Below are 15,581 nucleotides of genomic sequence, written 5' to 3' on the forward strand. Positions count from 1 at the left end.
GGGTCTGGCTGGAGCTTCAGCTGCAGGTTTGGGCACAGGCTGCAGGTGCCTGGAGAGCACTGTGTGCTCGCTGCACAGAAGTAGGTGGCTGAGTCCGCAGGCTCCGAGGTCCTTATTTGCAGTGACACAGAGCTCACACTTTTATTGGAGAGAAGTCTGTATTTTCCTTTCTCTTCTTCTTCTTTATTGGAATATATGGATATCAAAAGTTCAAGGCCTTGACCAGGGTATTGTCGATACCAGGGAAAGTAGTTAAGCGCTTTGTCCTTATATTCACAGTTCAGAACTGCAGTTTTTCCTTCCTGGACCATCAAAGACTGAGGACGCTGTTCCACCTGCTGCTGGCCCTTTTTGTCCTCCCGTTGGCCACTCACCCCTGCTAAAAAGAAGAAAAGTTACTAGGTAGCAAATGTACATTTCCTCCTTAAAGTTTAAACCTTCAAGAGTTTGTCTACACCCAATTTTCTCATTCCCCCCAAATTAATGGCCTATCGTAAGGTTCTCCCCATGACTCACAGCCTAGCTGAAGACATAGAACTAAAATGGATGTTGCCAGGATCTTGTCCATTCCTCCTGTCCAGAGCTCGGGACACTCGGGATCTTCTGATGCTGCAGTCAGCTGGAGCTCTGACTCAGACTCACCCCTGCATAACGCTTCATGAGGCTCCGGTGTTCAGAGGCGCTTTCACGTAAAGCTCTCTCGATCAGAGGAAGCACTTCCTCATTTTATGTGGAGGCGTGCTGAACTTTCACTGAGAATCAGATGCCCCTTTATGTGAATTCTCTCTCCTGATCACAAAGATCCTTTTCCTCACTGTCGCAGTGTGATAAACTGTGTAACTCCAGACTCCTTTCCTCTGAGAACAGAGGAGCTCTGCTGTGTTCTACATCAGCCAACCAAGAAAATCTAGCCTTGCTTCTCCCTCTATCATATCTGCTCAAACATGCACTGTGTGATCTGGAAATAATGCTGTCGTGTGTCTGCTAGTGTCTTTGTCAGTGCGTGAAGAAACAGTCTTCACTAGATTGCACTAAGTGAACATCCATCAACTAGTCACCCAAGGCATCTACTTCACAGCAATAACAGTCTAGTTTTTGTGCCTCATTAAAATTTTTCAGGAAAACCAAAATCATGCACTACGACATGTTGACTGTCAACAAAGAGTACATTATTTTACAACTGGGGAAAGGGATACTCACAGCAAGCTACAGGGTTTTAACTGGGGAATTGCTTGTTGTTACAGTGATTAAAATTGATTAAAATATGTAAGTGACAAAATGCTCCATTGATAAACAAGATCATGTCCATGAAGCACTCATGATGCCGGTGCCCTCAGGGAACTTCAGTTGTATTCCATCTAGGCTGTGTCTATATTTTATATAACCCTAAGAAATGAGAGTTGATAATATAATCAATTGCATTTTCTTTACACTCTTTTAAAATTTAAAGCAGGTAAACTAAAGAATAAAGAATTCTAAAAGCACATTTTAGGAAAAGAATTTGAATAGTGAGGAATTTTCATCTCTAAGGTTGCATTGACATTGCATTAAGGCATAAGAGAGAATTGAAATTTTATTTGAACTTCAGAAGGTTGGAGCTATAATCAATCTGTGATCCAGTTTTTGTTAGTTCCTATTCTGATTTTAAAGAAATATTGAATACTTTCTTTACACATTATCCTTTTGGATGAAATACAAGTATACGAAGAATTAATTGGCTTTTGAGAACAACACGATAGAATATAGAGGCAAACTTCAGGATAAATTTTAAAAGAACCTTACACATGTAGTGATCTTAATTAGAATCAAAATAAATAGAAGTCTGTGTTTTTCTTCTGAACATATGTCACAAATCTATTTACCTATATTTGACGTAATCTCAAATCCATTCAAAGAGAAACACCATACAGTGCAACAAGAGAATCAGAGACCCCACTCCTAAATCATCAATCTAAAGCCATTCTACCTCAGGACTTTAAGGGTTTTTAACTGTTTGTTTAATTTTCTATATATGTCGGGTTTTTTTGCATGTATTCATGAATACTTTCAATAGATATTTACTAATACTCACTAAGTACCTACTAAAGCAGCAGCACTTCGTCTCATAAAACAGATTCATTCCATGCAACACTCAAATAGAACTAAATAGAACTCATCAAAGAAAACTATCTGACAAAAAAAAAGAGTGATGAACTCTATTTTGGGGTGCAGTCATAGAAGAGCTCCAAAAGAGGTGACAGATGCTCAAACAGGGACTTAAAACATCAAAAGATATCTCCTTTGAAAAAGAGAGAAGGGGTAGAATATAAGAATTCTAGCATCACATGAACTCGTGTTGTCAGAGCTAAGACTGAGTACAGGCAAAAAAATACAAAATTATTTTATAAATGTTTGGGTGGCCTTAATTATATGTGGCAGCAAATATAATTCCAAGAAATGTTGATCTCGAAAGACATATTTTCCAACCTATTAAACTAGCAAACACATTGCCTTTATTATTTTTGTAGATGAAGAAAATAGATACATAGTGGTACTGAGGAGATTGTTTGATATATTTTGAGCTAAGTAGCAGATAATCATTTACTCGCCTTCTAAGGATATGTCTGGCTACTTAATGGAGATGTGCATGTGGGACACACATGGATCTGCTCTGAAGCAACACTGCCCCTCTGTGGCCATACAGGTAAGTGACACTGCACAACTTTCAAGAGCTTCTGAAGAGTTTGTGCTCAGTAATCCCTGCTTCAATCCAAAGCACCAGTGTAAGTGGCTGAATCTTCTAGGCAATGACTTTGTTCAGAACCACTATGATACCATGATGCTCCATATTAGGTTTGCTTCAGATGCATCTCAAAGTTGCAGTGAGATGGTCAATATACCAAGAAAGACCAAGCTTCCTGAAACCAAAAAAAATGGACTAAATTGAGGAAGAAATAGGCAACTCAATAGTATAGTTCAATTTCTCACCTTTACTCATAACACCACTAGGCAAAATATCAACAAGAAAATGAAGCCTTGAACAAGTTCATATCAATAAGGGGAACAGTCCTCCACCCAACAGTAACAGAACGCATGGTCCTCTGGTGTATGTAGGGAACATTCTCCAGAATAGGCCACATCCTGGTACATAAAATAAAGCTTTAAGAACTTAATGGGACTTAGTTGAGTGAAGTAAATGTTTTAAAGTATTTTCCAAGCTTAGCAAATGTATGGAATACATAGTCTGTATTTGTTTACTTTGGTGGGTCCCCAAATTTTTTTTCAGGTCTCTGAATTCCTTTTTATTGGACATGCTTTTGTGTGTGTGTGTGTGTATATATATATATATATATATACAAAAAATGATATATATAATAGTTTATTTTTGCATCATTTTTTACTTTTTTTTTTTCATCTCAATTGTAATCCCTGTGGGTTTCCCATCACCGAGTCACCCATGTGCCATCACCACAGTCCAGTGCACTTCCTTCCCCCCACCCCTGTTTTATCCCATTCCCCACTCCACCCCCATAAAATGTTGCTGGTATATGGCTGTTCATTATTCTTATTATTTTCTCGCCTGGTCCATTACACTCCTGCTATGAGCGAAACTATCCGGTATTTTTCTTTTTCTTTCTGGCTTATCTCACTAAGCATGATCTTTTCCAGCTCTATCCAAGTTTCTACAAAAGACATGTCTTTCTTTTTTTTTTTGGTTGCTAAGTAGTATTCCATTGTGTATATGTACCACATCTTTTTTATCCAGTCATCCACTTTTGGGCATTTGGGCTGCTTCCCAAAATGTTTTATAATAACTTATATATGAACCTACCAAAAAAGGAATTATACTGATTACTTATTCTGGCAACTAGATGGACATTGAATCTAGGGTTTTGAATAGTTTATGATTTTATTTAAAAAATCCTTGCTTTAAAGATGGGTCAAACACTACACGACATACACTTCAGCGACATCTTTAAAGACAGAGCACCCAACGCCACAATAGTGAAGGCAAAGATAAATAGATGGGACTACATCAAGTTAAAGAGCTTCTATACAGCAAAAGAGACATTATTAAAAACAAACAGAAAGATCACTAATTGGGAAAACATTTTCTCACACAAAAGTAGTGATAAAGGACTGATCACAAAAATATACGGAGAACTGATGAAACTCAACAAAAATAAAGTAAACAACCCCATCAAAAAATGGGCAGTAGAGCTAAAAAGACACTTCTCCAAAGAGGAAATGCAGATGGCCAACAGGCATATGAAAAAATGTTCAACATCACTCGTAATAAGGGAGATGCAAATTAAAACCACAATGAGATACCACCTCACCCCAGTGAGAATGGCACATCTTCAAACAAGTAGCAACAACAAATGTTGGCGAGGATGTGGAGAAAAAGGAACTCTCCTGCATTGCTGGTGGGAATGCAAACTAGTACAACCACTATGGAAAACTGTTTGGAGGTTCCTCAAACTGTTAAACATGGAGCTTCCCTATGACCCAGCAATCCCACTCTTAGGTATCTACCCAAAAGACACAAAAACACTGATTGAAAAAGATACTTGTGCCCCCATGTTTATTGCTGCTTTATTTACAATTGGAAAAACATGGAAGCAGCCCAAATGCCCAAAAGTAGATGACTGGATTAGAAAGATGTGGTACATATATACAATGGAATATTACTCAGCAACCAAAAAAGAGAAACACATGTCTTTTGCAGCAACTTGGATGGAGCTGGAAAAGATCATGCTTAGTGAGATAAGCCAGAAAGAGAAAGAAAAATACCAGATGGTTTCACTCATAGCAGGAGTATAATGGACCAGGCGAGAAAATAACAAAAATAATGAACAACCATAAACCAGAGACATTCTGGGGGGTGGAGTGGGGAATGGGATCAAAAATGGGGGGGGGGAAGGGAGGGAAATGCACAGGACTATGGTGGTGGCACAGGGGTGATTTGGTGATGGGAAACCCGCGGGGATTACAATCGAGATGGAAAAAAAAATGTGCAAAATGATGTAAAAATAAACTTTGTAATAAAAAAAAAGTAAAAAATCCTTGCTTTAAAATAAATTTCTGGCCCTCCCTGTTGGCGCAGTGGATTAAAGCACAGCGCTGCAAGCTGGCCACAGCTACTTCGGTGCGAGTTCGATCGCCAGATCTGGAGGTGATCCACATGGCAGGCAGACCTCTCCTATCTCACCCACTGTTCCCCTCAGCAGTGTACTTCATCAATTGCCTATTCTGCTCCCCACTCTGTCTCTGGTGAATCCTCTCACTGCCCCTGCTCCTCTGTCCTGTACCCCAGTTCTATATGTATAAATAAATAAACCTTTAAAAAAATTAAAAATAGTGGTCACTTCGGCAGCACAAATACAAAAAAAGAAATTTTTAATTAATTAATTTGATTTCATATAACTTGACTTTAATGAAATAAATTTTATTTAAATTATTGAATACTATAATTTCTGTTTGCTTTGTAATTTTGATAGACAATTTTTAAGAAAATATTTTGTAACTGCATATATGAAAATAAATTTAGTTTGTGTTGTCTCAAATTCTATATTAACAATAAGTCTCTATAAATAAAAATTCTCTGTAGGTAGATTTAGAGGTAGGAAGGGTAGGAAATGACAACCATATTATGGCTGAAGAAGAAAGTGAACTGCAGGCCATGGAGATGAGAGAGTTACAAAGACATCTCTGTAAAGGGACAGTCACCACAGGCAGATGTACTGAAAACACTGCTGAGGGGAGCAATGGGTGGGTCAGGGGAGGTCTGTCACGCCATGTGGAATTGAACTCATGCTGCAGTGGCTCCTTTCACCACTCCTAAACCTCTGGCCTGTACCCCAGTTCCTATACGCATAAATAAATAAATCTTTTTTTGAAAAAAAACAACGGGTGGGGAAAGAAGCACAAATGCCCAGCCCCAAGTAACTATGGGTGAGGTCAACAGCCAGGGGAAGCTATATAACCTGGAGGCAGGTGAGCTCAGAGAGAAGAGGCAGGAGAAGAGGAAGAGTGAAGAGCTTTTTCCTGCTGCTCAGTTTGCACCTGGGTACAGCTGGAAGGACACATGTGGAGGAGTCAGACAGGGACATCTGAGAGGTACATGAGAGCTGACAGTGGCAGGCACACACTTGATTTGTATTTTTGTGTCTCTCCTTTTGCCCAGCCTGACCTGGCCCCTCTTGTATCCTCCCTTGGTTCCCTCAAGAAGGTGCCTTAGACTTGTGGCAGCCTGCATCCTCCATAGCTCCACTTGGAGCAACCCTGTTGGCCTGGGCATTTGACCTGCAGTAGATGGGTAATTTGGGGTGTTTTATTGGAAAACTGTGACTCTTTCTTCTCCTCTGTGTATGCTAATTCTGTTATAGTTCTTTCACACCAAGAATCTATTTGCTTTGTGCACACTTTAGTTTGGGGACCTGGGGTACCCTTCTGTATACCACCCTAACAAGATAAACTAGTCAACAATGTTACTAATGTATTCTAGCTATACTGTGAGACATAGAAAAACAGTAAGATGAAAAGCAGAGAAATGAGAAAAGAAGTAGAGAATATATGAAATAAGGAAGATGATTAAGAATCACTGTTGGTGATTATAATTGGAATCTTAGTGGGTATTACTGAAAGCCAGTTGTGAGTTTAAAAACAGGAGAGACAAAACAAAAAAACCTACCTCAGTCACTCAACTTTCATACACCAAATGCAAGAGACCAGACCTGGGTTAGAAAACCAGTATTCTACAGAGATGAAGTTTCTCATCCTCAAGAAACTATGTCAAGTCTTGGGGTTTGGGTCAAGGTTGTTATAAGGGTATCATGAGTCAGGTAATGGTGGAGTTTTGCTGCTCAGTTAGGGGTGTTATCTTTAGTGTGTGTGTGCGTGCGTGCGTGTGTGTGTGGTTATAGTGGCAAGCTCCCAGCTGCCCTGTTTGGGCAGAACAAGTGGTCTGGTGTTCCTTACATCCATGACTCATCTGTTAACAAAAAAAAAAAAGTTCAAGTTAATGCCTGGATATCTGCTTAAGGCTTTTAAGGCAAACTGATAGATTGATAGTGATTGAAGAGGCAAAGCTAAATGTTTTAAGTTTAAAGGAATGGCTAACAAAGGCAGAAGTCTTCTTACCAGTATGTGTTTTGTTTTCTCACTTTCAGATCTCGTAAGGAAAGGAGGGTCATTCAGGACACCTAATTCCAAGATTCATGTGGAACTTTGGCATGACAAACTTTGGTATTGACTTTGGAAAGATCACTTTGTGCACATCCTTCAATGCCATGTTCATTACGTCCACCAATTCTCAAAGAGCTAAACTCCTTAAGGACAGAAATCTGTCAGGTTACTAGTGATCTGGAGAAAAACATTTTGAAAGAATTGTTTTTCCTAGACTCCTATTATCATGATGCAGTTCTCTGGTTTGCCTCACACCAGCTCCCACACCCCCCTTCCATGGAACCACCTCAGCCCACCCTTCTTTTGAAATGACATGAGAACAAGCACACCCTCTCATTGGCTAAAAATTCTACAATAGCACTCCCTCTATTTGACTCTAAAGGACAAAAATGCTACACTTTAGGAAACAGGGGTGTTTACTTTGGTAAATGAAGATTTAAAAGTCTCATATTTTCATAATAACAGACACTGGGACCTCCATGGAGGCTCAGGGCGTAAAGACAGCGTTGTGAAGTTATCCCAGTCACTGCAGCAGAAATTCCATCTGAGGCCGGACAGGGAGCTGATCCACGTGGCCCAACCGACCTCTCCCGCCCTGCCTGCTGCTCCCCTCAGCAGTGTGTTTCAGTAGATGTGCTCCCCACTATGTCTCTGGTGACTCCTCTCACCAGCCTCCTCTCAAGTCTGGCTTACACCTCAGTTCTTGTATGCATAAACAAATGGTTTGTAAAAATACAAACACATCTCAAGATTTTGTTTTTCTGTACTATTTGGCATTGCCACATGACACACAAGCAAGCAACTTAATCTGAGAATTCGAGTCTTTGTAGGTGCAAAGTCCCAGGTGGTTTGTGTTCAGCTCCCCCTGCAGCCTCACGCACTGTGTCACTCACTGCACAGAAGTACTGGGCTGAGTCGCTCAACTCCACGAAGGATTTCCTCAGGTGGAAAGAGGTTTTTCCCTCTTCATGTTCAGCCTTAAAATCCTTGATGCCCAAAACAAGACTGTTTCCAGATGTGTACCTCAGGATGAGCTGGAGGCCTTGGTTGGGGTACTGGACGTACCAGAAGAGGTATGGTGGAACAGAAATGGTGTAGTTGCACCTCAGCACCAGCGAGGCTCCTTCAGAGACAACGACTTGGGTGTCCAGTTGGGTCACCGACTGCGCTCCAGATCCTCCTGCAACATCATGTTGGGTCAACAAACTCGGCTTAGGCAACCTCTGAGGACACATTCAGATTCACACCTGGAGAACTGTGTTCTGCTTATGGACACAGGACGAGAGAAAGATACTCACTCAGCAACAGGACCATCTCAAGCATCAATGCGAACGCCAAGGTCATGATGGACAAAGGAGCACCTTTCTCGGAAATCTGCACAGGTGAAAATCTGGGGTCTGGGGAACCCAAACCAGGCTTGCTGTGAGGTGAGGGGAAATGGCACGGGGTCTAGAGTTCCTCTTTTTGTGGATGTTGTAGGTACTGCTGAAAGAGACAAGCTCCTGGCAAGAGAGTGCTCTGCTGTCAGAACACTCTATGTTCTATGAAGAGAGACTTTCCTGAGCTCACTTCAGATCCCTCACAGAAATACCACCTTCATTTTAGGCAACAGCGTCCTCTAGAGGCCAGTAGCCATAAGGAAAATTTTACAATTTTTATGAAATGCAGGCACCTCCTTCCTGGCCTTCTATGGGTAAATTACAAAGTAATATGATTGTGTTAAGATGAAATCTCCTGTGCTGCTGATGGTGAAGTTTTGAAACTTGGAATTTTTAAAGAACACAAATGAAGAACAAGTGAAAATTTGTTAAAGGTGTATTAATAATAAAATTTCAAAATAAAATAAAAATTGAAAATTCGAAAAAAAGTCTTATAAGGATGAAAGCAGGAAACCTGCAAATAAAAATACCACAAATATATGAAATGTAGAAAATTGCATCGTATTTTCTTACTAATTTCCTGTAAATGTCTAAATGTCCCAAAAGCACAGCAAAGTTCTTTTATACATTTGACTCAGTTTTCTCCAATGATAACAACTTACACAATCGTAGTACAATGATTAAACAAGGCAGTTGATCTGGATGTGATGATACCACACTGGTTCTTCATGTTCTATGCTTTTTTTTTTTTTTTTTTTTTTTTGCCTGTAGTTCTAAGCAATGTCATCCTGTGTAGGTTAGTGTAATACAATCAAGACACAGATCTGTTCCTTCACTGAAAGACTCCCCTTGACACATCCTCCATCCCTACCATCCTGACAACTTCTAGCAACCATGGCTCTCATTTCCATCTCTATAACTTAGCTCTTCTGAGTATAAATTGTATGCTAATTATGTATGAATCATATAATCCAATAAGTGGAACGAAACTTTGTAGCACCTTACTCACTCAGTAGAATGTAGTTAAGATCCACTGCATTTGCTGCTTGTACGATTCGTCCCTTCTGAAAGCATCCTGCTGTATGGGTGTACTTGGCTCTAATTATCTGTTCACTGATGATGGATTATTTGGCATCCAGTTCTGGGACAACCAAAATCTAACTGCCATGAATATTCATGCACTAAAGTTTGTGTGAACACATTTTTCTTGCTTTAGCATACACACCTGAGTGTCATTGCTGGGTTGGAAGGTTTAAGTAAATATTTAGTGAAACAGCCAAACTTTAACAAAGAGACCAATTCACTCATCCACAACCACCAGTGTATGATGATCTGATTTCTCTGCATTGTTACCAGGATTAAAAAATCACCAGCCCTCCCTGGTGGTGCTATTAGGACGCAGCACTGCAAACTAGCTGCAGTTGCTTCATTGTGAGTTCGACTCCCAACCAGGAGGTGACCACATGGTGTGGCAGACCTCTCCGGCCCTGTCTGCTGCTCCCCTCAGCAGTGTACTTCCTCCATCTGCCTGTTCTGCTCCCCACTCTGTCTGGTGAATCCTCTCACGACCCCTGCACCTTTGGCCTGTACCCTAGTTCTGTATGCATAAGTAAATAAATCTTTTTTAAAAATCAGTATTTTGATTTTTTTGGGGGGGCATACAGAACTGGGGTACAGGCCAGAGATGTGGAGGGTGAGAGGATTCAACAGAGACAGAGTGGGGAGCAGAACAGGCAGATTGACGAAGTACACTGCTGAGGGGAGCAGCAGGTTGGTCAGGAGAGGTCTGCCACGCCATGTGGTCACCTCCGGGGCAGGCGGGAATCGAACTCATGCGGAAGTGGCTTTAGCTTCTCAGTGCTGTGCTTTAACCCGCTGCGCCACCAGGGAGGGCCAGTATTTTGATTTTAACTGAATCCATATGTCTGAAGCTGTATCTCCTAGTGAATTGATCTGGCAGTTCCCTAATGGCTCATAAGATCCCACATCTGGACACATATTTATTTAAATGATTCTTTGCTTACCACACCCCTCCATGATGAAGTATCTGTGTCTTTTTTCTATTAATGGGTCTACTTATTTCTTCCTTTGGACTTGTGAAATTCTATACATCTGCATGCCAGTCTTTTAATGAAAAGGTATTTGCAGGTATTTCCTGCTAATGTTTTTATATTTTCATTCATTTGTCAGGTTTCTCACAGACTTATCATTTCTAATACTAATAAAAATTAAATTACTTTGCATGGATTTTGCTTTACTGCCATGTCAAAAGTCTTTTTCTCTAACCCTAGACTAAAACCTTTGCTTATTTTTCCCCTAAAAGATTTATAGCTTTATATGTTATACTTGGAGGTATGATCCATTTTAAGACTAGCTTCAAATTTTTCTATCAGCTGTGACATCTAGGTAAGTGGCTATTCAACTGTCCCAACACCATTGTTGATAATTCATTCCATAGAATTGCCTTTGCATTTTTGGCAAAAATAAACTGTTGTCTTGACTTGTGCAGTTCTATTTACAGTTGCTAACTCAGGGGCATAAAACAGATAATGATACTGCTTTATCATCCTCTTAACATTGTCAAAATGGAATATGGCTTTTCTTTTCAATCCTTGTATTTATAATGAGTGTTTTCCCTCTTTTTTTCCTCTTAATTCCAACTAGAAAGATTTCATACTTATTACACTTACAACATTATTTCAGAAATTAACTTTGTCATTTAAGAATATTCTTTATCACTTGTGTCTATTTCATCAGTTTGAATTCTTTATTATTTATTTCTATTAACTTACTTAGGGATTTATTCCTCTTTGTTTTTTTTTTTTAATTTTCTGTTCAAAATTAGTCAGCTGTTTTTACTTCTTCTGTAGCACAAATATTTAAATATAAGGTTTCCTTTTATGTACTATTGTCACTGAATCCACACATAGTAGTATGTATATATTTTCATTGCATTTTTTTTTCAAAAACTTTTCTAGTAGTCGTTGCAATAACTTTACTTATGAGTTATTTTAAAGTTGGATGCTTATCTCAAATATTTGGGACACATTTTTAAGTGAATTCTATGTATATCAGAAAATATGTGGTATAATTTCAATCCTTTGAAATGGATTGACCTTTTTATGGCCAAACAGTGTGTGTGTGTGTGTGTGTGTGTGTGTGTGTGTGTGTGTGTGTGTGTGTGTGTGTGAGACTGTTTAGTCTCCACAGCAGGGTCTGGCTGAAGCTTCAGCTGCAGGTTTGGGCACAGGCTGCAGGTGCCTGGAGAGCACTGTGTGCTCGCTGCACAGAAGTAGGTGGCTGAGTCTGCAGGCTCCGAGGTCCTTATTTGCAGTGACACAGAGCTCACACTTGTATCACTTTTATTGGAGAGAAGTCTGTATTTTCCTTTCTTTTCTTCTTCATTATGGGAATATATGGCTATCAAAAATTCAAGACCTTGACCAGGGTATTGTCGATACCAGGGAAAGTACTTAAGCGCTTTGTCCTCATATTCACAGTTCAGAACTGCAGTTTTTCCTTCCTGGACCATCACAGACTGAGGACGCTGTTCCACCTGCTGCTGGCCCTTTTTGTCCTCCTGTTGGCCACTCACCCCTGCTAAAAAGAGGAAAAGTTACTAGGTAGCAAATGTACATTTCCCCCCTAAAGTTTAAACCTTAATGATACCACACTGGTTTCTCGTGTTCTATGAGTTTGTCCACACCCAATTTTCTCAATCCCCCCAAATTAATGTCCTATCATAAGGTTCTCCCCATGACTCACAGTCTATTTGAAGCCATAGAACTAAAACGGATGTTGCCAGGATCTTGTCCATTCCTCCTGTCCAGAGCTTGTGACCCTCGGGGTCTTCTGATGCTGCAGTCAGCTGGAGCTCTGACTCAGACTCACCCCTGCATAACGCTTCATGAGGCTCCAGTGTACAGAGGCGCTTTCACGTAAAGCTCTCTCCAGAGGAAGCACTTCCTCATTTTACGCGGAGGCGTGCTGAACTTTCACTGAGATGCCCCGTTTATGTGAATAAAGTTCAGTCTATAATTCTCTCTCCTGAACACATGAACACACAGTTCCTTTTTCTCACTATTGCAGAGTGTGATAAACTGTAACTCCAGAGTCCTTGCCTCTGAGAACACAGCAGCTCTTCGGGAACCACCCAAGAAAATCTAGTCTTGCCTGCCACATCCCCTCCTGCGGCGCCTTAGTGAGAAATCCTTAGAGCTTGGCATGGTCAAGGTACCGGGCACACGGGAGGAATACGTGGCCCTCCAAGAATAAAAGAATGGCTGGTTCTCGAATGGTCACTGTAACTTTTTGATTGGTTTTCTGATTCTGTTGATGCACAACAAAAAATGCTATGAATACTGTGCTTCGTTTCTAATGATACTCTTGAAAGGAATGTAACTTCCTCTATTCTCGATACTGATTTACTTCTGAGAAACTCCCTTACAATCTTTAATATTATTATACAATTAATTCCTATATAACAGGTGGTTTGTGAAATGAATGGAGAGAGTAATTAAAAGGATTAGAAAGGCATAGGTGATAGATAAGGTATTTGTTTAGCAGCACTGAACCTTGCGTACAGGGTGGTTTCCTAGGGCCCCAAGTTGGTTTCGGGCCCCTGACAACATCTCAGAAACAAAAAGAAATTAATGTATTACCTGTCATGCCTCTATTGAAAAAATCGTTGTACCCCTATATTTGCTTGCCAAGAAAAACTGTACAAATGCTTTGCACTCTTAAAAATAAATCACATCTAGATATGCACTCCTAGAAGTCGTGTCTGTCTGTCACTCAACCTCATCCTTGTCCACCCTGCGCCAGAATTGCCATCCCTGAAACTTGTCTCCTGCTCCTGCTGCGCTGGTCTGCGGCACTTGCTTCTCCCACTTCTGCATCTGCTCAAACATGCACTGTAAGATGGAAAGAACACCATTATGTGTGTTTTAGAGTCTTTGTCAGTGCGTGAAGAAACGGTCTTCACTAGATTGCACTAAGTGAACACCCATCAACTGGTCACCCAAGGCATCTACTTCACAGCAAAACAGTCTAGTTTTTTGGTACCTCATTAAAATTTTTCAGGAAAAAACAAAATCATGCACTATGACAAGTTGTCTGTCAACAAAGAAGTAATTTTATATACAGTTGGTAAAATGGAGACTCACAGCCAAGCTATAGGATTTTAACAGGGGGATTTCTTATTCTTACAATGATTAAAATTGACTAAAAACACATAAGTGACAAAATGCTCCGTTGCTAACCAAGGTCAGGGTAAGTCCATGGAGCACTCATGATCCCAGTGCCCTCAGGGAACTTCAGTTGTATTCCATCTCACTGTGTCCACATTGTCTATAACCCTAAGTAATGAGAGATGATAACACAATCAATTGCAATGTCTTTACATTCTTTTAAAATCTATAGCAGGTAACCTAAACAACAAAGAAGAATTCTGAGAGCATACTTGAGGAAAGAAATTGGGTAGTTTGGAATTTTCATTCCTAGGCGTGGATCGACTTCCAAAGGCAAGAGAGAATTGAACTTATTTTAATTTTTTTTGAAGCTTGGAGCTATAATCAATCTGTAATCCAGTTTTTTGTTAGCTCTTACTCTGATTTCATTCATTCATTTATATATTGAAGTCAGTGACTTCTTTTTTAAAAGATTTATTTATTTATGCATACAGAACATGAGTACAAGCCAGAGGTGCTGGGCGGTGAGAGGCTTCATCAGATACAGAGTGGGGAACAGAACAGGCCAACTGACAAAGTACACTGCTGAGGGGAGCAGTGGGCCGGTCAGAAGAGGTCCCCTTTGCCATGTGGGTCAGCTCCCAGACCAGGAATCGAATTGTGCTGAAATGGCTGCTGCTAGCTTCATAGTGCTGCACTTTAACCCCTTGCATCACCTGGAGGCCCTTACTCTGATTTTAAAGGAACATTTAATAGTTTCTTCACACACTATCCTTTTGGATGAAATACAAATATATGAAGAATCAATTTGGCTTTTGGTGCTAACAATAAGATATAGAGACAAACTTCAGGCTAAATTTTAAAAGAACCTTAAAAGATCTGCATTTAAGAATTAGAATCAGGGCTCTCCCTGGTGGCACAGTGGGTTAAAGCACAGCACTAAGAAGCTAAAGTCACTTCCACATGAGTTCGATTCCCGCCTGCCCCGGAGGTGACCACATGGCGTGGCAGACCTCTCCTGACCCGCCCGCTGCTCCCCTCAGCAGTGGACTTAGTTGATCTGCCTGTTCTGCTCCCCACTCTGCCTCTGGTGAATCCCCTCACTGCCCCTGTACCTCTGGCCTACACCTTAGTTCATATGCATAAATAAATAAATCTTTAAAAAAAAGAAGTAGAAGTAAATGCTTTTCTTCTGGACATATGTCCAAACCTATTTACCTATATTTGATGTAATCACAAATCCACTCAAAGACAAATACTATCACAGAGCAACAAGAGAATTTGAAGACCCTGTTCCTTAATCACCAATCTAAGGCCATTCTACCTCAGAACTTTAAGAGGTTTTTAATTATTTGTTCAATTTTTGATATATATTATTTTCTTTTCGTGTATTCATTCATTCATTAATATTTTCCATAGGTATTTACTGATGCTGGGTAGGTGTCTACTAAAGAAGCAACACTTTGTCATGAAACAAATTCATTCCAGGCAACACTCAAATAGAGCTAAATAGAACTCATCAAAGAGAACTATGTGACAAAGAAAATGATAAAGAGCTCTGCAGGAGGCCAGCTCCCGCCCAGGTAGGGTACATGTGGGAAGGGAAGGCGTGGAGTGGCCAGTGAGGAGACAAGGCCCTGGATCAGGTGGCACGCGTCTCCTGGGAAGTCTCTCAGGTCTTTAGTTATATATTTTGCACTTCCACGTGTTTTGTAGTTTAATTTTCCAAGAATCTTAAACCAATAGTTACATAATTATAATAGATTACAAAACTACAAAGCACTCTAGGTCAGGATACATACAATTATAATAGATTACGAGGTGGTAGTTTTTTTTTTTTTTTAAA

At 40.2% G+C, this 15,581-nt stretch overlaps 1 protein-coding gene across 1 annotated transcript in view; it reads right to left on the reverse strand.

The window, feature by feature from the left end:
* The window catches only part of LOC101629122, a 41,827-nt gene that overhangs the window by 19,229 nt on the left and 7,017 nt on the right, over positions 1 to 15,581 (reverse strand). The window contains exons 4-8 of the mRNA XM_012733996.1: positions 12,020 to 12,143; positions 8,466 to 8,587; positions 8,049 to 8,347; positions 6,961 to 6,973; positions 138 to 376 (exon numbers count right to left, since the gene is read on the reverse strand). Of these exons, the coding sequence (XP_012589450.1) occupies positions 138 to 376; positions 6,961 to 6,973; positions 8,049 to 8,347; positions 8,466 to 8,587; positions 12,020 to 12,143 (797 nt within the window). The remainder of the gene's footprint in view (positions 1 to 137; positions 377 to 6,960; positions 6,974 to 8,048; positions 8,348 to 8,465; positions 8,588 to 12,019; positions 12,144 to 15,581) is intronic.

This window comes from Condylura cristata, unplaced genomic scaffold (assembly GCF_000260355.1).
Source record: "Condylura cristata isolate star-nosed mole 26May11 unplaced genomic scaffold, ConCri1.0 scaffold00045, whole genome shotgun sequence".
Classification (NCBI taxonomy): domain Eukaryota; kingdom Metazoa; phylum Chordata; class Mammalia; order Eulipotyphla; family Talpidae; genus Condylura; species Condylura cristata.